The 25,817-nt window shown below is 41.8% G+C and overlaps 1 protein-coding gene across 2 annotated transcripts in view; it reads right to left on the reverse strand.

Moving 5' to 3' along the window:
* Positions 1-532: 532 nt before the first annotated feature.
* ubxn7 (UBX domain protein 7) overlaps positions 533-25,817 on the reverse strand; it is a 119,289-nt gene continuing 94,004 nt past the window's right edge. The window contains exons 10-11 of one of the 2 annotated variants that reach the window (XM_069896369.1): positions 12,240-12,319; positions 533-2,280 (exon numbers count right to left, since the gene is read on the reverse strand). In XM_069896369.1, the coding sequence (XP_069752470.1) occupies positions 2,119-2,280; positions 12,240-12,319 (242 nt within the window). In that variant the 3' untranslated portion in view covers positions 533-2,118. Of the gene's footprint in view, positions 2,281-12,239; positions 12,320-12,926; positions 13,045-25,817 lie in introns of those variants that run through there. The other variant, XM_069896370.1, reaches the window with a different exon arrangement.

Here is a 25,817-nt window from a genome sequence, read left to right on the forward strand (position 1 = left end):
AAAGACACTGCCTAGACTGCTGAGTTTTTGCAGCCAGCTGGTGATTTTTGCTCCTAATTTCCATATCCATAGAGGACCTGAAAGTAGCCATTTTAGAACATTATTTTGTCGCTTAATACCTTCTTTAATTGCCAAAAATGTACTCCTTTCACAGACTTGGAATGTTAACAGACTGTGCTGACAAAGATTCTTGGTTCATAACTGCAGAGATCAAAAATATTTGAGAAGGGAATCATACTGCTATGAAACAATGCTCACCCTAACCCAATTACATGTGGTAACAGTCCATTTCCAACATGGGCTCTCCCCAAAATGACAGAGCTATTCTCACTTATATGTAGACATTTTCTTGGACTATCACACACTTAGTTTACAGTTACCTGACCCCAGCACACTCTCATCTGTTCTCAGTGTCCACCTTTCTTTAAACAAACCAATCCCAAAGTTGATTCCCTCCCCACACCTCCCCCAAAAGTTTGATGCCCCTGTTGGGTTTGGTTGCCTCCTCTACCCACCCTCCCCCTCCCACCCAATGGGTACCGTGCTCCAAGCAATAATCCCACCCCCAATACACACATGGTTTCCAATGTGATTCATGCTCTTACTGTGTACATACACCTGCAGAAGCAGACACGTTCTACTAACGGTCTTTGCAAATTTTTGCCAAAAGGCAATATTATCACTGTATCAAATTCTTCTCCTCCTCTGAATATCAAGGACCAGGCTCGAACACAGCCACAAAACACTGATTATTCCCAGCAGCTCATACTAATATAGCTTATTTCCATCAGCTCTGTGGCATAGTTTTATTTTACTGGTGGTTCTTTGAACCCAAAAACTACGCTTCAAACACACATCACCACTCCACCCTAACCCAATCCATGCTCATCACAGTCTGGGACTCCATTGCATCTCAAATCTTTCTCAGTGTGTGGTCCTCTCATCTCCAATACTTACCATGAAGGATCCCAGACTTGTCAATCAAACCTCTCCTCGCATCTTAAAGCCATAAACACGTTGCAGGATGATTTGTATAATCCCTCAAATTTTTAAGCATCACAGACATCAGATTGATAAGAAGGATTGCAAAGTAATCATTGTGTGGAACTGTGTACAATCCCTGAAGATTCACAATGGTAGATATGAGCACAGTCACTCAATTCTCAGCTCCACATGAAATACCCTGTGCAGGATTGCTCAGAATTAACCTTGCTTTGCAGAAATTCACTCTCATAGCTTAATGTAAGAATCCAATATGTATTCACAGGACTCCTTGCTTTAGCCAGGTGCATTGAGTCCTTGCAGAGCTTGTTCAGGAACTCTGTTGATTTTCTTGGAATGATGCATTGAACTCTTTAATTAAGTACTCCACAGCAATTCACGCCCCAAAAGTGCAGACTAAAGTCAGTGGCTTTAGATCTGGTGTGCTAGATCCATTAAATTATTACCAGGTTGTGCTGCAAACCTTTCCGCCCATAATACAAGAGACATAAATTTCAGCACAGGCCTGAGTTGGGTTGTTTGAAGACATCAGGGAAACCGAAAATGCATTGTAGTGAGCAACACCAAAATCCTACCATGTACTTACAGCCTAAATAAGTAACACTACCAAGAGACAAAGTCAAATCTTTTCAGATGACAAATCATCCATTTCCCATACCATTTCCTGTTTCCTCAGCGTTTCGTGTTGTCATCTGGACTAGGCAAGGGGAAAACTTCCTCACAGTAGTTAGAAAGCGAGGCTCTTGTAGGTTTTAGTAATGGCATCTTAGAACATTGCCAAGACTAGATGCAAGATGGGGGGGGTGGAAACACAAACAATACTGATTCCAGGTGCTGACAAATGCAATGGGTCAAGCACGGAATGATGGATATTTAAAGACAGACAAAAAAAAAACACATCCAGTGCTCTCTGGTCCAGTAAAAAGGGTTCATTTTTTGGGAATCAAAAAGTATTAAGAATTGAGTGTGGATCTCAAAATTTCTTCATGTCAGTGGCCTCTGTAGGTCCAGTAAAAAGATGAAAATACATGGTTCTCTTTGTTCAGGCCGAAGCCAAGTTATCACCAACAACCAGATCTTGCAACGTTTGTATAAAATCTTTAGCAATGCCCCAAGTTAATTTCTCTCCTGAACAAAGACAGTTTCCTGAGGGCAAAGTCCAGCTTCCTGCAGTGTAATTTCATAGTCCAAGTGGGAAAGCTTCCTCCGTGGAAAGTTGGTGACCAGCTCAAACCGCTCATTTGGGTATCCCTTCAACTGGATGTGCTTCACCAGTGCCTGAGGGAATACAAGGCAAAAGGGATTACACAGTGATAGAACAGAGAAGCTTCCTCAAAGTTTTATTTAGCAGCTTTATGTGGTTCAAAGAGGTACAAATCTCATTCAAAGTAGCCTTGGGCATTGCTGAGCCTGATTTCTAATCAAAGCAAACCCAAAATTCAAATTGGTTGAACATTTAGCACAGCACCAAGAAACTCGGCGGAGGATACATGCGTTAGTGTCTTCTGAACAACAAATGTAAGAGCTACAAACCAAGTAATCATTGAGAAGCTGGTGAGTCAGGCAGCATCTATGGAGAGACAACTTGAAATAGGGCCCTGGACGGTTGTTGACTGTCAATTGCCACAGATGCTACCCATCCCCAGAATCCCTCTGTTTGCTCGGGATTCCAACATATGCAGTTTCTGTATTGTTCCCAAGATATACATCAAGTTGTGTAAATTTTGTAATAAATATGGCAGCTTTTCAAATTTTATCTTTTTTAAAAAAAGACAATGATCCAACCTTTGACAAACTGTGGCAGCGTATACCATACTCATCGCTTGGAAAAGTTTTGACCTAAAGGCCTCTACACCTCTCATTCCAACCCAATCCCAGGTTTGTAATAACAAACATGAAAAGCAATAACCTTCATGCCCACTGTCCTAGGTAGTCCATGCTCAGTTTCTACATCACCTCCACTTTCCTGCACTATTATTACACTATTCTTCAATCCATTACTTTCCAAAAATCAATTGATTTCCAACTGGAATTTACTCAACACCCAAGAATTTGCTGCCTTGAGGCCAAAATTTAAAAACCCGTTGAGCAAAGAACTTTCTCTTAATCCCTCTCCTCAATAGTTATGCCCCAAAGGAAGGACAGTTTGGGACGCCAAATTCATTTGTCGCTTCCCCCCCCCCCCCACTTCTCATTGACTGCGTCCGATGCTCTGGTTGTGGCCTCCTCTACATCAGAGACTGGACCCAGACTGGGAGATCACACTGTTGTCCATCTCAATAACAGGGACCTCCCTGTGACCAATCATTTTAATTGCACACCCCATTCCCACATTAACATGTCCGTCTATGGGCTCATGCACTGCCAAACCAAGATGCCTGTAAATTGGACAGAGAACACCTAATATTCTGTCTGGGCATTCTCTAACTAGATGGCATTAAACATCGACCTGTTAGGACCTTTCCCATCTCTCTCTCTTTTCCCATGTCTCCTTTCCTTCAGCTCCCTACCCTCTTCTCTCTGCATTCAGAGAGCCACCCACACCCCCGATCACTTCTCAGCTTTTTTTCTCCTGCTCCCCCACCCATTCCCACGCCTGTGGGTCTGAGATCCTCCCTCTGCCTCTTCTTCCCTCCTCTCCCTTTTTATTCATGAGCCTGTCTTCTTTTTGCTCACATATTGTTGAAGGGCTCAGGTCTGAAACATTGGTTACTCTTTGCTTCATGACCCGCTGAGCTTCTCCAGCACTTCTGTGTATTGCAGTACTCTTGCAGACTCAGTGTTGGTCAAGAATGAAGTCAACACGGTAAGTTTGTGGAAGATTCTAAAATTGGTGGTATCAAGGATGGTGAAGAAAGTCAACTAGGTTGTTTTGTAATCTTATATCAATTGGGGAAATGGGCCAAGGAACAGCAGATGTAATTTAACTTGGACCACATGTGAAATGTTATATTTTGGCAAGTTAAACCAGATAGGACTTGCATAGTAAACTGTAGGGAATTGGAGAGTGTTGTAGAATAGAGAGACCTGGGGGCAAATAGTTCTTTCAAATTGGTGACGCTGGCAAACAAGGTGGTGAAGGCAGCACTTAGCCTGTTCACCTTCCTTGTCGGGGTATCAAGAGTAGCAGCTTCATGCATACCAGACCAAGGCACCCGCATATTGGAGGTCCCACACCTCATATTTATTTTCCAAAAAATAGATTTTTATTCTCAGTAAGTTATTTACAAAGGGATAACCATTCAGAGTCTGTTCCTACCCTTACTTTCATGTCCATATACACCCATCATTCAATTCCATTAACACCATTATCACCACTGTGACACCTTATTGCTTCACTTCTCCCCTCTTAGTTATTTGAGGAGCTTCCCCTCGGTCTCAGACCCTCAGTGCCTGGCAATGGTTGCCATGTACAATTCACTTGACAACAACACCCTCTCATTGGCTGCACTCCCACACTGACATCTCCATGTGCTGGTTTTAGCAGATCAAAGTGCATCATTCACCAAGATGATGGTCTTCTAGCAGTTCTGTACGTCTGACTGTGTGTTTGTGTTCCTGGGAACAGCCCACATTTCAGAGTCCTCGGTCACGCTGCTGCTGAAGATGAACCATTACAAGGACCCTGGCATCCTTCACACACTCTTAGTAAATCTGCATTCAGCAAAGAGGCAGGCAACTGTCTCCACTCAATGGCAGACATTTGAGGTCAACATATGGGGTGGGTGATGTTCCAGTTGTACTGGAAGGATCTCTATGGAAGTGCTCCTCTCACTGCCACCCAGGCCAAATCCTGGTGCTGTTTGTGAGCCTTGGCGATGAGGCATTCTGCCAGGTATTCGTGTGGAAAAATTTTTCCACGAAGGATAGGCGATGTGGTAAAGCCGAACCATTGTCAAGTGAATTGTACATGGCAACCCTTCGGACCCTTACCATGTTGGATCGCCATAGGAACTGGAAAACCACTCTGGTGACTGACAGGGCGGAGGTGTGGGGGATGGGCCACACCTGCACCATGTACAGCAGTATTGAAAGAATCTCACATCTGATGACCAGGTTCTTCCCCGTTATTGAGAGGGAGCACCACACCTCCCAACATCATTTCTGAAGGACCTTTTGCAATCTTCCCCGACCAATTCTTATTGCATGCCTCAGCCCCTCCAAACCAGATCCCCAACAGCTTCAGGAATCAGATTTGACTGTGAAGAGGATGGTGGGCCAGTCAGACCAGTTACTGAAGAGTATTACCTCGTTCTTGTTCAAATTTACCCTGGTGCCTAATGCAAACTCAAACTGGCCGCAGATGTTGTCACTTTGCAGACCGTGTGTCTGCACAAAAGTCAGCAATGTCCCACGTCCAGGGAGGCCCTGACCTGAGTGCTGCCACTGCCTGACATCACCTCTTATGCTCCCATCCTTCCTGATGGATTCAGCAAAGGGGTCTATGCAGCACTTAAATAGACTGGAGAGAGTGGGAAACCCTGCCTCACTCCAGATGTGATGGGAAAGTCATCTGTTTCCCACCCATTGATTTGGGCTGCACTATGGATGTCCATGTCAGGCAATTTAATCCAATTCCGGATTTCCTTCCCAAAACCCACTTTGGAGAGCATGTCCATAATGTACATGTCCAATATTCAATTGAAGGCCTTCCCATAGTCTAAGCTGACCAGGCAGGTGTCTAACCCCTGTCATGCATGTAGGCATCTTTGAGCAGTGCAAGGCTCTCAGAGATCTTCTTGCCTGGAACTGTGCAGGTTTGGTCTGGATGGATTACCTGCCCCAGGGTAGACTTGATTTGATTGGCAATGGCTTGGACAAGTTTTTCTAGTCAAGGTTTAACAATGATACGGGGCTCTTATTCCCGATATCCTCCTCCTCCTCCTGTTTGAAGATGACAGTGATGATGTCCCTCCTCATGGATTCTGCCAGAAGCACAGCATTGTATAGCTTCCAGCAGGTCTGGGCCCACCCAATCCCACAGAGCCATGTACAACTCAGCTGGTAAGCCGTCGCTTCCATAGTCTTACTTGACCCAAAGGATTGGATGGAGTCCATTAGCTCCCCCAGAGTAATTGGCTGGTCTAGACTTTCATGCGTGCTGTCATCTAAGACCTCCATGATAGAGGACAGGAAGTTTTGGGAGGCCTTTCTGTCTGCTGCCTTCGTGTTATTTAGTTTAGTATAAAAGGATCTGCTGATCCTCTGAATGCCCATCTGTGAGGATATGGCTGAGCCATCTTCTTCCTTAAGGAAGGGTGTGGATCACAGAGCTCCCTCTGTGAACCTTTTGTAAGAAGAAACGTGTGCACATCTCATCCCACTCCACTGTGTGGAATCTTGTTGGTCTCTGAGGAGAACAGTGAGGCCTGTTGGCTCTTCACCTCTTGGAGATCCACCTCTCTCAACTGCAGAAGGAGGAGTTGCTGCAGGACAAGTCTGGAGTTGGCTCAGTTCCCTCTATCTTGCTCTCTGAACATCTTTGAGGATAAAGAACCTCTTGATGTTCTCCTTGGTCACTTCCCACCAGGTCACTGGGGAGTCAAAGAAGGGTTTCATGGTTCTCTGGCCAGCGTACTCCTTTAGTTCTCCTACATTCTCAGGGGTCAACAACTTCACCTTCAGCTTCTACATTCCCCTGCCTATCCTCTGCTCCTCTTGTATGTGACAGGAGGCATGAAGGAGGTTGTAGTCAGAAAAAAACATTGGTGTGATGTCAGTGGTTCTGATGAGAAGGTCCTTGATACAAAGGCGAACTCTATCTGGGACCGGATTGAGCTGTCCAAACTCGACCAGGTGGGCTGTAGCCACCTGCAGAGTTGCTGAAGGTGTCCTGGACATTGCCAGCAATGGTGGGAGCTGCTGAATGACGAAGGTGGAGGAGGTGTACACATTGATCAGCCAGAGCAGGGTGATGTGATATTTTAGGTCCACCACAAGGAGACATCCCCCAACCGCCTCCTCAACCGCAGTGATTTCAAAGTTGCCTCCCTGGAGCAAGATCCACAGACCAGAAATGTGACCATCATTCCCCACTGACCATACCGACAACCCATGGGGCCACCATCTCGACCTCTTCCAATAGTTTCTGAGTGTGGCATCCAACATTCTTGTTTGGAAAGTCACATTTGACTTGACCTTAGCCAGGTATTGCAAGGCGTTTACACATTGCGTAGTGTGTTTGACACTGCGCACTTTAAAGGTTGCTATTTTAATCTCCATTGATGTTCATGGAAGTCTCCAGTTCACAAACCTTACAGTTTGTCCAGTGTCAATCAGCTTGAGCCCTTATACACACTGTTTTGGTGAACTGCAGCACTGATCTTGGTCTCAGGATCAGGGGGTTATCTTCCTCTAGGTGTAGGGTCTCCTTAGGCAATGCTGGTGGTGTCACTGAGGGGAAATCCATCTCTGGACTGGCTTGTATTCTCCCATAGTTGGGGGCAACAGCTTCTACCCTGCTCCCTGAGCTGGAGCACAACAGCCTCTGCCCTGCTCCTGGTCTCCCAGAGAAAGAGACCAACAGCCTCTGCCCTGCTCCTGGTCTCCTAGAGCTGGGGGGGGGGGCAATGGCCTCTAACCTGCTCCTGGAGCTAGGTGTCACTGGTTATTGTGCCTCCCACCGTTGAACTTACTTATAACCTATTGTCCTGCTCTCTTTTCTCTCTGCATTTTCATTTCCTCTGTCATCATGATGGCTTCATCCTCAGGTAATGATGAGTGGTTTGCTGGCTTCTGTTTGATCTTGACCCTTTACTTCCCTCTGCTGCAGTGTCAATTGCCAGTTCCTTCCTTGGGGTTTTGAAGGCTTTCTTTGATTTTCAAATCATCTACCATTTTCCCTCCGCCACACTCTCCCCCATCAAATCTGCCTTCTCTGGAGGGGCCTCTAGCCTTGTAATTGGAGTTTGAGGTAGACATGCTTGAGATCTCCTCTCTCCCCAGGTCTTGGTCTTTATCAGAGTCTCTGTCACATTTGAGGTTGAGGTGGAGGGGGGGGCGCGGTGTTGACCTCGCTGGGGGCAAAGATGTTGGCCATTTCCCCTCTTGTCACCTGTGCATAGATGGCTACTCATTTTGGGTAGGCTCTGTAGAGGTGGCCTGCTTCCCCACACAAGTTGCAGCATTTGCTCTCTCCACACTTCTTGGTCTGATGGCCTTCCTGCTTGCAGTTCTTCCAGATGGTGACTGCACTGTAATGGGCCACCACATATCCAGGTTTACTGCAGTTCCTGTTCACCCTCGGCTGTCCAGTGTAGACCAGGCACCCTCAGTTCCCTCCAATGGCCAACACCAATGGGGTAGGGTGGACGATGGCCCCTTTGCTGTCTTCTCTCAGCTTCTCTTGGTATTTTATTCCATCTGAGCACTGTCTAACCAGATGGATTTAACATTTTGACTTCTCCAGTTTCTGTTCGGCCATTTCCCTGTCTCCCTCACCTTTCCTCTCTACTCCCTTCCCTCTCCATTCAGAGAGCTATCACCTCCCCCTATCACTTCTCAGCTTTTTTTTCTTGTGCCCTCCCACTCATATCTTCCTAAGACCTCTTGCTGTGGTCATTACCCCTGCCCCTCCCCACCATTTTATTCAGGTAACTACCTGATTTTTTCTTGTACCTTGACGATGGGCTCAGGCCCAAAATGTTAGTTATGTATATTTATCTTTGCTACATAAAGAAAGCTGCACGACTTGCTGAGTTTCTCCAGCATTTTAGTGGAAGCAGCAGTTTCAATGTCATGTTACAGCTATCCAAGTCACTGGTGAGACCACACTTGGACTATTATATACAGTTTTGATAGATTTTAGGCCAACAATGTTAAAATGTCCCTGTTTGTTATGAAGACTCTTCTTCCAATGGTTGGAGGTACATTCCCATGAAAAAGGCTCATGGATCATATCCTCCTACAGTGTGATCCGCAGAGACATCGAGTTTATTGGTACCAATACTTCAGCCAGGATTTTCTCCTCAAAAGCTTTTTTGCATTCTGACATTTTTTGGCTACTATGCAACCTTTTCAAAATGCTGCAGAATTTAAACTAAAGTTGTATTCAGTGCAACTTGTGCTTCCATGCAATACACCAAAGTGCTAGAGAAACTCAGAAGGTCACGCAGTGTCTATAGGAAGCAAAGGGAACCTATGTTTCGGCCCTGAGCCCTTTGTCAAGGTTTGAGAATAAAAAGGTGGGGGAAGGGGAGGATGGAAGAAGGGGCAGGGGGAGCAGGCAAACAGGCCCAAGTTTCTCCAGAACTTCAGTGTATTGCACAGAAACACAAGTTGCATTTTTCTGTTCAACCTGATCTTCCATTGCCTGTTATAAAGAAATGATAAAACTAGCCTCAAGTTACCACTGAATGAGTCACTCACAAGGTTCTGAGACAGAAAAATTTTGTTGGATATTTTCGATACAAAGGTCACTAATTAGAATACTTCTTTCTTATTTACAATGTGCACTATAAAATTAGAAAGTAGTTACATATTCTTGTAAAAACATATAATGATTTAAAAATTGAATTACTCAGCTAGGGCAGAGGTGGCTAAAACACAGTTCACGGGCCTCATGGGGCTCTTTGACATATAATATCCAGCTCGCTGGTTGAGACAAGAATCTTATGAGCCAGTCCTCTGGAGCTGGGAGGCCTTGCCTGAGAAGGCCGGACAATATACCAGCACTCCCGAAGCTGTCTGAGGACACTCTGAATCCCTGCAACCAAACCAGGTCCTGGGATGGTCACAGCCTGGGCTGCGTGACAAGTAGAGGGAAGAGGGAGTGAGCACTGGAGAGGAGCAGAGCGAGCGGAGCAAGATGAAGTCAGGTTCTCCTCACTCAGGCCAGGCTACACTAAGCAGAGCACCACCAACATGGGATGTGAGGTAGGAGAGTCAGGGAAAGTTGAGGGCCTTCTACTGGAAGTGGCTGCAGAGGTCAGGAAGCTGAGGCTGGGCCAGAGAGCATTGATGAGGCATTGCCTGCCTCAGAGACAGGGTGTCTGTTCTGGAACTCAGGCAGGGGGAAGCAAAAGACAGAGATAGGGAGGAGAGGCTGGAGGGGGTCCCTACCAAGGTGCCAGAACTGGAGCTGGCATCAGCAGTTAGGGAACCATCAGTGGCCATGGGCAAGCCCTGGCCCCACCAGATAGAGAGTGCACCAGGCAGCCAAAGGTTAGTCTGTTCTACACCCCAGCCTCTACTCCCAGCAGCTGCTCTCCTCATCCCAACGACGAATGGCAAGAGAGAGCGGAGGGTGGGACGGGGAGGAGCAGACCCCCCTGGCTTTGCTCTGCTGCAAGAGGCAGCTTTGCCTCTGGTTGCTTCTCATATCATGCACTTGGCTGGGGATGCTACAATGGTGCAGTTATTTACAGAGACCACTCGCAGCAGTGTTCCTGAAGTGAACATATCAGAAACAGGAGTAGGAGTCATCCATCCGACCTGTGGAACCTGCTCCCACATTCAGTGATCTCACAGCTGATCTGGCCATGGGCCCAGCTCCGCCTTTCCCCTACAAGAAAATTCTATTTACTGTATCTTAAATACATTTAATGAGGCAGCCTCAAATGCTTTCTTGGACAGAGATTTCCACAGAATATCAGTCAGGATTTTGAAAATATTTAGTATGTTTCTGTGTACTTTTTAATTATTGAAATTAATACAAATTAGCAGTTTGAAAACTACATACATGAATAAATAATATTACATACATGTATTTCTTAATTATTACAGTATATATAATTTTAAAAATAAAATATGCATGGAAGAGTACAAATACGTATGTAATATTTTTTTCATGCCTTGTGCTTTCAAACATCGTATGTGGCTCTTATGTTAAGTTTGGCCACCCTTGAGCTAGAGGATCAAATGAGATTTAAATTCTATTTTTGTAACATTCATTTTGACTCTGGCAAACAAGTGTTACATAATTCCCACACAAATTTCTCAAGGAATATTTTCAAAACAACTTCTAAAGCAAGGATCACATTTAAGGATTGCAGAAGGGAGATAGCTAGATAACTATCAATAGTTCTAGTTAGCTAGACTGGCCATCTCCTCTCTGCACTCTAAGGCTTGAAGGGTTCCAGAGTGAAACATTGAGATTTAGTTTTTCTCCCACTGATGCTGATAATAGAATTTTAACTGCTGGAGGTTTAGTCTTGCATCTCAAACTGCTCTCTTGAAACAGAATCAAATTTCTATTTATTGTACGGCTGGGTGTTCTGCTGTTCTTGAAGTGAACATGAACATTTTAAGCATCATTCACCTTCATTGAAATCTTAGTAGCAATTTCCAAGTTTAAACATTGGCCATTCCACTTCATGTGCAGGATGGAAGAAAATTAGGGCAACAGAAAAGAGCAAGAGGCCTATCATGGCCAATCTACTAGAGTGGATAACTTTACTTTTCCACATTAAACTGCGTGCGACATGCAATCACCATTCACTCTTATCTAAATCATCTTAAAACTTATTTGTATCCTTCTCACAACTCCACCCAGTTTTGCAATGTCATAAAATGAAGAATTATTACACTAAACACTCTCAGCACAATCATTCATGCATTTAGTGAATTACTGACATCCCGAGCACCGATCCATATGGTATCTTATCAGTCAACATCTGCCACTTCAAGAAAGACCCATTCATTCCAATCCACCATTTCTATGCAAGTATATTACCCCTAATTCCAGCTGCTTTAATTGTGTGCACTAACTCCTTACATGGAACTTTAATGGTGTTCTAGAAATACAAATATACTACATATAGTTGTTTTCCCTCTCATCTTCAACCAATGACATTCTCAACAAACTCCCAAAGGTTTATCTCTTTCTTAGATCCATGCTGATTTTGTCAAACTCTTGCTATTTGCCAAGTGTCCTGCTCTGTACAAACTCCAGCATTTTCTCCACTAGTGACAAGGCTATCTGGTCTGTGGTTCCTTATGTGGTTCTCCCCAACACCCCCCCCCCCACCACCATTCTCAAGTAATTGGGTTATTTTTGCCACCTTCCAATTTGCAGGACAAAAGCCATAGAATTTTGGATGAGGACAACAAACCCATTCATAATTTCCATGGTTACCTGTTTTCCTCATCTAAGATGTAAATCAGGCTCTAGACATTGATCACCATTGAGGCAAATACCAATTTTCCTTCTTTTCCCCTTAAAACATCCTGAGGTTTGACAAGTAAAAATTATTCGATATCTCTTCCACTCTAGGCACTACATCAAGTAAATTACAGACCAGTAGTTTTGCTTGAGCTGGAAGTGCAATCTGTTCCCTTTGTCCATTTGGATATCGCAGCATCAGACTTGCTTTTGGTCCTGTTTGGGTATAATAACACACAAGATGATATTATAAGCATTACTCCTTGTCAGTTAGCACCATGCTATTCTGTCTATACTGAGAGTCACCTGGCCAGCATCAAGTTACATCAGCCAATTTCACCCAAGAGGAGCTAAATAAACTAAGGGAACATGTGCTACATAACATGCAACCTTGTCATCAATAATTATGACCCATTGACCCACATCTGGTGAGTTGTTAAGCATCTGAAAAATGAAAATGACTAAGATAGTGAAAATGCAGAGTTAAGGACACATAAACTCTACTGGCATATGGGTTAATTCACGAAGCAGAGGAGCTAATGTAGATCCCACAACTGGGGTAAACAAGACATGGCATAGGAAACTGACACAAGCCAGTGAACGTGAACTAATCGAGATACCCCTGATGGTCTCCTGTGTTTCTCTTTACCAACAAAGAAAGATTTAATAAAAATCACAGCGTGCTCTTTCATCTTTGATTAAGAATCGCACAGTACAAACCATACATTTATTCAGGTAAACAAGTTTTGTTTGAGGATGGGGTGGGAGGAGGTGGGAAAAAGGAATTCTGCAAATCGTTCGAAAAGACTATAACTTGCCTAACACAATGACCCTCTTATAAGATCACTTCCTTCCCCTGGGTAGCTTTTTCATCGAGTCAGAACGTGCTACTTGGGTCAAATGACCTCCTTCCATGCTGTATCATTCTATGATTCCATTATCTAACCAAAAAACCAAGAAACAGATCAGCATCATACACCCTCTTATGCAACACTTTTAGCCTGATTTTTGTTATATTTTTTTAAAAGTACAATGTATTGTGTAACCGTCTCGAGATCCATGGTTGTAAGATTTTTTTTAATGCATGTGATTCACAGTATGAATGTATTGTACTCAACAAATAGATGTGATAATTACTGGACTCAAGTCTTCAATGCAAGCAAATTGTAATTGAGCAGCTTAAACTTTAATCCAGGCTTTGTTGATTTATACCCATATTCAAGAAGATGATATCCTGAAACATTTATCCATCTTCAAACATTAAAACAAACTTATGGGTCATTTGCCATCTCTGGCCTTTGTTGTGTCTCACTATAAATTGGTTTAGCTGACATGCCGCCAAGTTTGAAAATAAAATCTTTGGATTTTAAATGTTCCCCCCCCACCCCCCACCCACCTCCCCACCATCAATACAAGCAAACACATCTTAGACTTTAAATGGATATAGGGCTACTTTCTAAATGATAAACCAGACCCAGGAAAGACCATAGTAGCTTGGAAATGCATGTACATTGATTGTTAGACTTTTTTGTACATCAGGAGGACTGGTACTAAAAAAGACAAAAGTTAATTTACAGTTGTACAAAGTCTGGTGAGACCACATTTGAAGTACTGAGAAAAGTTCTCAAAAGTCTTCATATTTCATTAACTAAAGATATTTTGGAAGATAGGGAAAAAGTCAGGCTAATGCAGATCACAGAAAAGTATAACCTCATGAAATGTCAATTAGATTCAAGTCAAGAATTCTTTCCCCAGCTCTAACAAAGGATTTCAGAGGCAAAATGTTGATCTCTGATGCTGCTCTCCCCTTCTCCTCACCTCTCTCTGACCCCCAGCATTTTCTCATTTTATTTAAGAGTTTAGGTCATTATTATTCTGGGCAAACAGTGACAAAGCTAGAGTTAACTGCTAAGATGGCAAACTATTTTAACCAACTATTGAAAGATTTACGCAATAGTTTGATACTGAGATAGGGGCACCTGCGCTCAGCAGTGGCCATGAGGGGGTTGCAGACTCCGGGGGTGCAGCAGACTAGCGCAGGGCATCAGAAATGGGGATTACACCCTCTATTGAAAAGGAAAAATCAAAGGAGACAATCTTTCAGGTCAGTAGCAGACAAGCAAGGGGCTTGATGGCTGGAGGACCCACATAAGCGACAGCAATTTAGCTGGGAGACCCACATGGTCTGTGGGCTGCTGGAGAAAACAGGTATTGGAGCCAGGACTCGAGAGGGCACTGAGGGCAAAAAGGGCTCCTGAAGGGCCTCCGTTTACCATGCAAGAATGCGTACATGTTGTCTCTTTGATGCACTACAGGGGCCCAAGTGACCCTCCAGTCCTCTGTAAGGACCCCAATATAGACAATGACATTGGAGTTTCAAGACAACTTTTACAAAGTACTTGAACAAATTTGGAGGATGCAAAGTACTTCCGAGATAGTCAATACAGTGCTTCATTTGTGGTAAGAAAAATCTATTTTGAATTGTGCTGTGCAATTGAATTTCTAGGCACCACTTCTTCATTCAACCGCACTTTTATTCTATTTTACTCATCTATTTCCTTACATTTCCTATTTTCTGTTTCAATACTTTTATTCAATTTAACAAAAGGTAGAAACTATATTTATCTAAATATAGAGGTAACATAAAAAAGGAAAATAAGAAAAACTTACATATAAACTAGTTATCATAACCATTCAACAAAAAAGGGGTAATAACATACTCAATAGCATAATGTATTAAAATAGCCATCCAACGAACAAGGCCTTGAGAAGACATCATTCTTTATTGGAATTCAGTACATATATTTCCTAAGTTTACTTCTCTAAGTTTACCAGCAGCATGAATAAGAAATAAATTAGAGCTGTGCTTGCCGTGAAATTTTTTGAAGCTTTTAGTTTTCAAGAATTTAAATCTTTGACTGCTCATTCATACATTGGTCCCCTGAACAGAGTTTGATTTTCATCACTTATTTTGTGGCACCATCTATATTGCAGGCAGTGTGGAGTAGATATTATAAGTCCTGTGATTCAAACACCCTAGAATGTAAAAGTAGCATTCTCAAAAGGCATGATTTGTGAATTTTGAAATATGGGCTATGGAAATTTTCTTGTGCAAAAATCAAGCAATTTACAATTCACACAGCAAGTGGATCCAACATGATGCAATAAAGTTCAAAATGATCAACACTGAAACAATAAGCTGACTTGCAGACTAAAATTATTTCCCTTTTTCACCTTTAAACCAATGCCTTGAATTTTTGGTGAAATATATAAATATTTGCAGTTGGAAAAGAATGATGTAAAAAAAAAACACACTAAAATGCTGGAGGAATTCAGCCAGCCTTTCAGCGTCCATAGGACAAAGATATATTGCCAACTTTTTGGGCCTGAGCCCTTCAAATTTAAATACATCACAGCAACAGGCCCTTTTGGCCCACAAGTCAGATTTACACTCAATTAACCTACAATCCCGGTATGTTTCTTCAAGGAATAAGAAGAATGAGCAAAAAAATACAGGAAATCTTAGAATACAGTCAATGCTGGCTGGGGGAGGAATCCAGACCACCAAGAGGTATTAATTGGATTTAAAGGAAGAGGTGAAAATTGATTGTCTGTGCAAAAGGAAACAAGGAAAAGGAAGAGACAGACAGAGCTGGGGGAAGGCGACAAGGGAAGAAAGGGGGCGGGAGGGAAGGTTTTAAACAAAAGCCAGAGAAGTCACTATTAATGCCATCAAGTTGGAGGGTGTCCAGTCAGATGATGAGATGTTGTTCCACCAATTTGCAAATGGTCTCAGTTTGGCAGTGCATGAGATATGGACAGACATGTCAACAAGACAATGGAATGTGGAATTGAAATGGATGGCTTCTGGGAGATCCACATTATTGCAGCAGACAGAGCCAAGGTACTCAACAAAGCAATTTCCCAGTCTGCACCCAGGCTCTCCGATGTAGAGAAGACCACAACGGGAGTACCAGATGCAGCAGATGTCCCCTGCAGATTCACAAGTGAAATGTTGCTTCACTTGGCAGGACTGTTTGAGACCCTGAATGGTGGTGAGGGAGAACATGTGAGCATAAGTGGAACATCTCCTGTGGTCACAGGGGTAGGTACCATGGGGACGATGGGAGGAGGGAAGGAAGCAGTCACTGCAGAAGGTGGAGAGAGGAAGATTTGTCTGCTGGTGGGATCACATTGTAGATGACAGAAATTGGATGTGGATGTGGAGGCTGGTGTGGTGGTGGCGAGGACAAAGGGAATCCTGTTTTTGTTGTGTCTAGGGGCAGAGGGGACCAGGGCAAATGAACAGAAAATGAAGGAGATGCAAGCAAGGGCTGAGTTGATGGTGTTGGACGGGAAGCCACAATTTTGGAAAAAGGACATTTGGGATGATCTGGACTGGAAGGTCTCATCTTGGGTGCGAATGCGACAGAGACAGAAGAATTCAGAGAAAGGAATAGAATTGTTGCAGGGGACTGGGTGTGAAGAAATGTAGTCAAAGTAATTGTGGGAGTTAGTGGGTTTGTAAAAAAAATGCCTATAGAAACTTCATCTTTCGAGATTGAGAAAGAAAGATCAAGAATGGGGAAAATGTCAACAGAGATGGACCAAGCAACGTTGAGTCATAATGAAAGTTAGAAATTGTATGACCTGCTGAGATGCCCCAGCTTTGTGTTTTTACTTCAATCACAGTGTCTTCACACTTTCATGTTTTACCCCTATGATCAATCTGTAGTCATTCAAAGTGAACAGCAAAGAAAGAGAGACTATTTCAATCATCCTTTTGTGAAAACTAGTTTTCTCTTTGATGCCTGAAGTTTGTCTATTAATTCACCAGTGAAAAGTGTTTTTAGAAGCAACATTTAAAAAGGGAGTGGAGCAGGGACTCAGCCACTGGGTAGTTTTGGGACTGTCGCGGACAAAGGAGGAGTGAAGGGCTCAGAGACCAGAGTGTGTAGGGCCTAGGCTTTGGGAATCAACTTTAAAAAAGAAAATACAGGGTTGTAGTCATGGGTACTTTCATCTTCCCTAATATTGGCTGGCACCTCCTTACCGCAAGAGGAATAGATGGGGATGAATTTGGCAGGTGTCCAAGAAGGATTCCTGACACAGAATGTGGACCAGCTGACAAGAGGAAAGGCCATTCTGGATCTATCTCTGGGTAATGAACCTGGTCAGGTGGTGGACCTCTTGGTGAGACAGCATTTTGGTGAGAGTGACCATAGCTCCCTGAGGTTTAGCATAGCCTGGAAAAGGATAAAAGCAAACAAAATGGGGAAGTGCTTAACTGCAGAAATGCTCATTACAACAGGATGAGGCAGGAACTAGTGACTAAATTGGAAACAGATGTTCAAGGGAGAAAGCATAGAACTAATGTGCAGGAGGTTTAGGGACCACTTGTGCTGGGTTCAGGATAGGTTTGTCCCACTGGGACAAGGAAAAGGGACCATGGTTGACGAAACAGGTGAGAAACCCATACTCTTCCAGAATCATTTATGATTACAATAATTCCAAAATAAGGTATTTCATTATTAAATGCAAATTATAAAATAGTTGCAAAAATTTTGGCAAATAGAATGAGTAATCGATAACCCAAATTAATAAATATGGACCAGACCGGTTTGGTTAAAAAGAGACAATCATCAGAAAATGTAGCTAGATTACTCAGTCTAATTCAGTTGGCACAAAAGAGAGATGAGTTGAGTCCTGCAGTGGCCTTAGATGGAGAAAAAGCATTTGATAGGTGTTGGAGAGATTTAGATTTAATTTTTTAAAATTGGATTAGAGCATTATATAATAATCCCAAGGCTAAAGTAATAACTATTGGACAAGTATCCCTTCCTTTAAATTGGCAAGATTTAGTAGACAAGGATGTCCTTTATCCCCATCTTTATTTATTTTAGCTATAGAATCACTTGCCTAAGTAATTTGCTCTATTTACAAATTAAGGGTTTCAAGATGGGTCAAGGAGGACATAAAATTAGTTTATTTATAGATGTTTTAATATATTTGACTGATGCTGAGACATCTTTACAAAGATTATATGTTAAATTGGAAGAATATGGAAAACTTTTGGGGTGTAAAATAAATTGGGTTAAAAGTGAAATTTTTCCCTTAGTGGAAGGTGATTATTCTCTATGTCAAAGGGATACTCAGTTCAAATGGCCAAAAAAAGGGAATTAAATATCTAAATACAAGTACAGATAGGAATTTGTATAAATTGAATTATTTATCTTTTCTTAAAAAGATTGAAGATTTGGAAAAAATTGATAAATTTACCTACAACTTTAATTGGAAGGGTTAACTGTATAAAAATGAATACATTTCCAAGAATCTTTTCCAAACATTGCCTATTTAATACCTCAAAAATTTTCAAGAATTAAATAAACAAACAAACAAATAAATAAGGAGATTTTTATGGCAAGGCAAATGTCAGGAGTCTCGATAGAAAAATTAATATGGAGATATGAACTTGGAGGTCTACAGCTTCATAATTTTAGAAATTATTATTGAGCGACACAAATGAGATTTCTTGCTTCTTTTTTGAAGATGAAAAACCAGCATGGATTAATATAGAATTCAATAAGGTAGGCGAGAGGAGACTGGAAGAATGTTTATGTAAGTGGCAACCGAAATTAATGGTTGCTGATAAGGAGACACCATTATTGAAACATTTGCTTAATATTTGGAATATTTCACATAAGATGCCATTGATTCAAAATCCCCTTACAGCTTTTTCAACGGATAATCAGTTTTTGAATATTTGGTCTCATAAAGGAATTATAAATGTTGAAGATTGTTATGAAAGGGGTCAATTAATGTCATTTGAGCAATTGAGGAATAAATATGCTATATCATATAATACTCTTTTTTGTTATTTTCAATTAAGACCATATTTAAGGGATAAGGTTGGACCAACTAAGTTTTTACCTAGTTGTACTGAAATAAGAACTTACTAAGAGAGGAAATTGTTAAAAAAAATTACACCTCAGAAAATGAATAGGTTGAAATCAGATTTATTTGATCAATGTTTTGGATGTAGGATTTTTTTTAACCTTCAACTTGGACTTGTCCCAATACAAGCCCTTTTTGGACAGATTTATGAGAATTATTTTTCTGCAAATCCTGATTTATTTTTATTTGGGAATATTGAAGGTACAAGACCAAAATTAAAATGATCAGTTTATCAATTGGAATTTGTTAAATTAGCTTTATCAGTAGCAAGGAAATGTATTGCAGTTACTTGGAAGTTTTCTACATCCTTGGGTGTGTTAAGGTGGTATGCAGAGATTCAAAGTTGATTTCCTTTGGAAAAAATTACATGCAATTTGAGATACAAGTATTCTATGTTCATATAAATTTGGTACCTGTAAACCCAAATAATGGGATTAAATTTGTAATGATATCTTTTTTATGCATCTAGACCTGCAAGATTCTCCTAGTATTAAAAAAAAGTATTCACAAGAGAAAAGGAACTTGAACAGGGTGAGGTCGGAATAGAACAGGCTTGTGTGCTGGACAGTGTTGAGATTAAGGAAGAGGAAGCGTTTGATCTTATTAAAAACATTAAGGTCACTGGGGCGGACATAATATATCCAGGTTGCTGTGGGAAGTGAAGGAAGAGTTAGCTGGGGCAGTAGCTATGATCTTTGAGTTGTCTTGCCGCAGGGGAGAATGGCAAATGTAGTCCTCTGGTTTAAAAAAGGTAATAGGGAGAATAATGGGAATTATAGACTGGTGAGTCGTATACCAGTGGTGTGCAAACTATTGGAAAGGATTATTTAAGATCTATGAGCATTTGGAGAAATGCAGACTACTCAAGGATAGTCTGCATGGCTTTGTGAAGGGAAAGTCATGCCTCAAGAGGTTAATTGAGTTTTCTGAGAAGGAAACAAAAGAAATTGATGAAGGTATGGTGGTAGATGTGGTCTACATGGATTTCAGTCAGACTTTTGACAAGGTCCCCCGTTAGAGACTCGTTCAGAAAGCCTTGAGACCTGGGATCCATGGAACCTCAGCTGTGTGGATTAAAAAATAACTTCCAGGTAGAAAGCGGAGTGTCATAGTGGAAGGAAAGTATTCTTCTTGGAGATCAGTGATCTGTTCTGGGACCCTTGCTCTTTGTGATTTTTATAAATGAGCTAGATGAAGAGGAGGAAGGATGGGTCAGTAAGTTTGCAGATGATATGAAGGTTGGAGGAATTGTGGATGGATCTGAAGGTTATGACAGGATAAAGAGTTGGGCAGAAAAGTGGCAGATGGAATTCAATCCAGATAAGTGAGGTGATGCCTTTGGAAGGACAAACCTGAGTACAGGGTTAATGGTCAGTTACTTAAGAGTATGGATGAATAGAGGGACCTTGGGGTCCAGATCCATACATCCCTCAAAGTTGCCGCACAGGTTGATAGGATAGTTAAGAAGGCCTAGGGGATGTTGGGCTTCTTTAATAGGGGGGTTGAGTTCAAGAGCAACGGTCATGTTGCAACTTTTCAAATCTCTGGTGAGATCACACTTGGAGTATTGTATTCATTTCAGAGATTTACTAGGATGTTGCCTGGATTGGAAAATAAGTCTTATGAGCAAGGTTAGCAGAGCTGGGACTTTTCTCTTTGGAACGTAGAAGGATGAGAGGAGACTTAATAGAGGTCTGCAAGATTATGAGAGGCATAGCCAGAGTGGCCAGCCAGTGTCTGTTTCCTAAGACAGGAATAGCAAACACCAGAGGACAAGTGTACAAAGTGAAGGGAGGGAAGTTTTGGAGAGACATCAGGGGTAATTTTTTATGCTAAGAGTTGTGAGTGTCTGGAATACTTTGCCAGGGATAGTGGTGGAAGCTGAAACATTAGGGGCACGTAAGAGACTCTTAGACAGGCACGTGGATGGAAGAAAAATAGAGGGTTATGGGAGGGTTTAGTACTTAAAAAAAAATGGGTTGGCACAAAATGGAGGGCCAAAAATCCTGTCCAGTGTTGTAATGTTCTATTTTCTAAGATCATGGACATTCTTGTCCCTTCTCCACTTTTGTGGTCAATCCCCAAATCCCAATTCCTTCTGTTCAAACATCTTCCAGCCTTGAATATATTTGAATATCCAGCATCCAAAAGCCATTGAGGTGGAGAATTTTTAAAAAAGTACCCTCCAAATGAAGAAATTTCACCTCAGTCCTGAGAGACCAAATGCACATACTAAGACTGAAGTCGTCAGCTCTAAACACTTCAAATAGAGGAAACAGTCAATCAATATGCTATCAGTTTGGACCAGAATGTTATACATTTCAATCAGATTATTTCTTCCATCTCTAGTTGGTAACGGCCACCTTTACTCAAGCCTCTTCAACAACCCCCGAAAGCTAGGACCAAAGAACAGTGCACTTGACTCAAAGGATACAGAGACCAAAACTGTACACTGTTGTTTCGCCATAGCAAAATGGTGGGTGCTCTGCATTGTGTCTAACTGCATTCAAACTCCACATTCTGGCAGTACCCGCATTAAAACATTTTCAATTTCATGCAATCTCGTGAAGTTTCAAGGTCCCATGAAGATCCAGTTTTTATTTTTCCAACCAAAATCAATAACCTAATTTTGTGGACCAGTACCAGCCAAACCAACAAGTCTGCAGACTGACAAAGCTGCAACACAAGATTATGAGTGTTAATCGGCAGTACAGAGCCAAGCCATCCCATCATCCATTGATCCTAATATAGCTCTGCAATTATTCCCTATATAGCTCTAATTGGTCATGGACAATTTAAACTAATGGGAGGTGAAGGTTCCAAAAAACACAAAGTTAGATACAATGCAGAGCACCCACCATTTTGCTATGGCGAAACAACAGCTGATGTCTAAGGGAATATACTGGCAGGAGCACTGAACACAGAAAAATGTGTTACACATTAAGCATAGTTACTCAACTAGAGCCAAAATGTGGTTTCTCTACATCCAAAATTGCTTGAATATGTTATGTGTGCATAAAGGATTAACTGTTTATTTCTTCTTTGGCTTGGCTTCGCGGACGAAGATTTATGGAGGGGGTAAAAAGTCCACGTCAGCTGCAGGCTCGTTTGTGGCTGACCAGTCCGATGCGGGACAGGCAGACACGATTGCAGCGGTTGCAAGGGAAAATTGGTTGGTTGGGGTTGGGTGTTGGGTTTTTCCTCCTTTGCCTTTTGTCAGTGAGGTGGGCTCTGCGGTCTTCTTCAAAGGAGGCTGCTGCCCGCCAAACTGTGAGGCGCCAAGATGCACGGTTTGAGGCGTTATCAGCCTCTGTTTATTTACTGCCCTGTTAAACTGCTCTCAAAGTGATGGGAAATATAAATGACAGTCAATTATAATAAAGAAGCAAAAGATACAGGAAATACTCAGGCCAGGCAATATTTGAGACAAAAGTACATTTCACCACAGATGCACCCTGGCTTGCTGAGTGTTTTCATATTTTGCTTTAAGTGACCTCTGACATCCACAGCTGTATATTTCAGTTTGGGGACTTAGTCATAGAGCTCACAGCACGAAAACAGGCCCAGCTCATCCATGTAAAACCACATGTCCTCCTGCATTAGTTCAACTTCCCAGCATTAGACCCAGATTTCTCCAAGCCATAGAACACTACCACACAGAATAAAAGCCCCTTTGGCCCTTCTAATCTGTGCCAAACCATTTTTTTTCCCTAGTCCAAATGACCTATACCCAATCCATAGACCTCCATACATCTCTCATCCATGTACCTGTACAAATTCTTGATATATGTTAAAATGGAGCCCATATTCACCACCTCAGCTGGCATCTCATTTTACACCCCCACCACTCTGTGTGAAGAAGTTCAACCTAAAATTTTCCCTTTTCACTCTTAACCATGTCCTCTAGTTTATATTTCACCTACCCTCAGTGGAAAAAGCCAATCTACTTTTACTCTATCCCCTTCATAATTTTAAATATATCTATTAAATCTCCCCTCATTTTCCTTTGCTCCAGGGAATAAAGTCCTAACCTGTTTTACCTTTCCCTGTAGTTCAGTTCCTGAAGTCTAGGCAACATCCCAGTAAATCTTCGCTGCACTCTTTCTATCTTATTGATTTTTTTTTCCTGTTGTTAGGTGACCAAAACTGCAGAATACTTCAAATTTGGCCTCACTGATCCGATGTCTTATACAACTTTACCATAACATTCCAACTCCTGTACTCAATACTTTGATTTATGAAGGCAAATATGACAAAAAGCTCTTTTTACAACCCTATCCACCTGTGACACCCAAATCTTTCTGTTCTACCACACTACTCAGTGCCCTTCCATTTCCCATGTATGTCCTTTCTTGATTTGTCCTTTCAAAATGCAACACCTCACACACGTGGATTAAATTTCATCTGCCATTTTTACAGGTGGTCCAGATCCCTCTGCAAGCTTTGAAAACCTTCTTCATTGCCCACAATGCCTCCAATCTTAGTGTCATCTGCAAACTTGCTGACCCAATTTACCACATTTTCCCATCCATGTAATTATCCAAGTGTTATCTTTTTTATATAAAGGAAACTAACCTACCTATCTTAATCTGTCAGTTCACTTCATATGCCCAACACCCTCTGAGTGAAAAACCATTCCGTCACATCCCTTCTAAATCCCCACCACACCATCTTGCCTTATAGTGTGTCCTCTCATTTAGATTCTCTCACTCTAGGACAGCATTTCCCACACTGGGTTCCGCGGGAAGGTGCAGGGGTTCCGCTGAAGAAATGGGCAGTAATAATTAAAACGTAATAACTTTTTATCTGTGTCTTTAAATTGCTGTGTTTCTGGAATAGCAGCGAACAATTGTCTCGACGCTAACAAAACAAAATGTGTCTTGAGGCCCGACTTCAGCAGTGCAGACGCCAGGCCTCAAGATGCCATTTCAACCAATGAGACTCGGAATTTTTTTGGCACAAGGCTGACCCCATTTTAAAATTTAAACTGAAAGATATTCCATGTGTGCAGTATTGTATTAAGAACGATGGATCATTGACTTAAAAAAAGAACATAGGAGACAGGATAATTCATCTGAAGTACTGAGGTGCCAGTTTTTTTCATGAAGATTCTTACATGGTGCTTTTATCTGAAAAATCAAGTGTAAAAAAAGAGATGTAATAGGTCTTCCAGTGCTGCTAGTCTTTGTTAGGTTATTTTTACGAGGATATTGAGGAAGATGTGCTTCTTTGTGAAACTTTGCAAGGGCACACAACTGGGGAAATTTTTAACTGCATCAATAACTACACGATGAAGAAGGCCATTCCGTGGAAAAAGTGCTTACACATGTGCACAGATGGAGCCTGAGTGAAGAATATTCATCCTTGGCAAAATCTGTTGTGCATTGCCTATTACCATTTTCCACAACTTACATATGTGAGGCTGGATTTTTGTATTGCACAGGAATGAAAACAAAATACAGAAATAGACTTGATGCCTGCTCCTGACACAGATATAGTTAACATTGTGTCCAACATTAATAGGATCTGTGAGGATAATGAACAATTTCATTCATCCCATTAAATGTAAATTAGAGACAACAAATGATTTCAACTTGGAGAATGGTGAGTTTATTTACTTTCTTAAAGCTTGCATATATACAAGGTCTTTTAAACTGTAATTGACAATTGGGTTTCTGCAATTTCTAAGTCCTCCCCAAAAAGGTTCCATGAGCTAAAAAGTTTGGGAGCCCTGCTCTAGTCATAGTCAATTGCTATTCACTTTATCTATGGCCCTCTTGATTTTATAGGTCTCAATAAGATCCTGTCTCAACCTCCTATGCTCTAAGTCGTTCCCAATTCTTCCCCAAGTGTTTCACAATAACTCAACTTCCCTAATCCTGGCAACAACTTTGTATATCCCTTTCTAACTTTAATATCCGTACTATAGCTATGCGACCAAAACTGCACGCAGTTTTATCTGGCCTCAGTGACATCTTGAATAACTTCAATATGAAGTCCTAACACTTGTATTCAATGCCCCGACTGAAGGAAAGCTCCTGAATTCTCTCTTTAGTACTCTGCCTATCTGTGTTTCCATCTTTAAAGGATTATGTACCTGTACCCCTAAGACCCTCTCCTTCACAATAAAATTTAAGGTATTGCTGTTAACACAGTACGCCATTCATTAGCCCAATTTCCCATTTGGTCTGGACCCATTGCAGACATTTATGTGTCATCAGCAAATTTAACTTGCCATACAATAAGCATAAATGATTTGCTTGCCCAAACACAGCATGGTAACAGGCCCTTCCAGCCCATGAGCCTGTGGCACCAAAAATATACCAATTAACCTACAAACCCCATACGTTTTTGGAGGTTGGGAGGAACTGGAGCACCTGGGAAAATCCCATGCAGACACAGGGAGAACATACCAACTCCTTACAGACAGTGCTGGATTTGAACCCTGGTCACTGACACCATAATAGCTTTGAGCTAACCATGCCGTTGTGCACTTCTTGTAAAATAATCCCATAACATGCTGCCAGAACTTGCAATTGAAGATTTAGTAGCTTTAAACATACATTAAGTTTCATAAAACTAAAAAAAATTAAAAAACCAAAAGTCCTAATACCAAACCCTGAGGCACTTCACTCATCCTAATCCTCCAGTCTGAAAAACTGACATCTACAACCACTCTCTGAATCTTAACACTTAATAAATATTTTATTCATTGGGCTAGCTGGCCTACTATTCCATGTACTCTAATGTTCCACACTGA

The sequence above is a fragment of the Narcine bancroftii genome, chromosome 9 (genome assembly GCF_036971445.1).
Source record: "Narcine bancroftii isolate sNarBan1 chromosome 9, sNarBan1.hap1, whole genome shotgun sequence".
Classification (NCBI taxonomy): Eukaryota; Metazoa; Chordata; class Chondrichthyes; order Torpediniformes; family Narcinidae; genus Narcine; species Narcine bancroftii.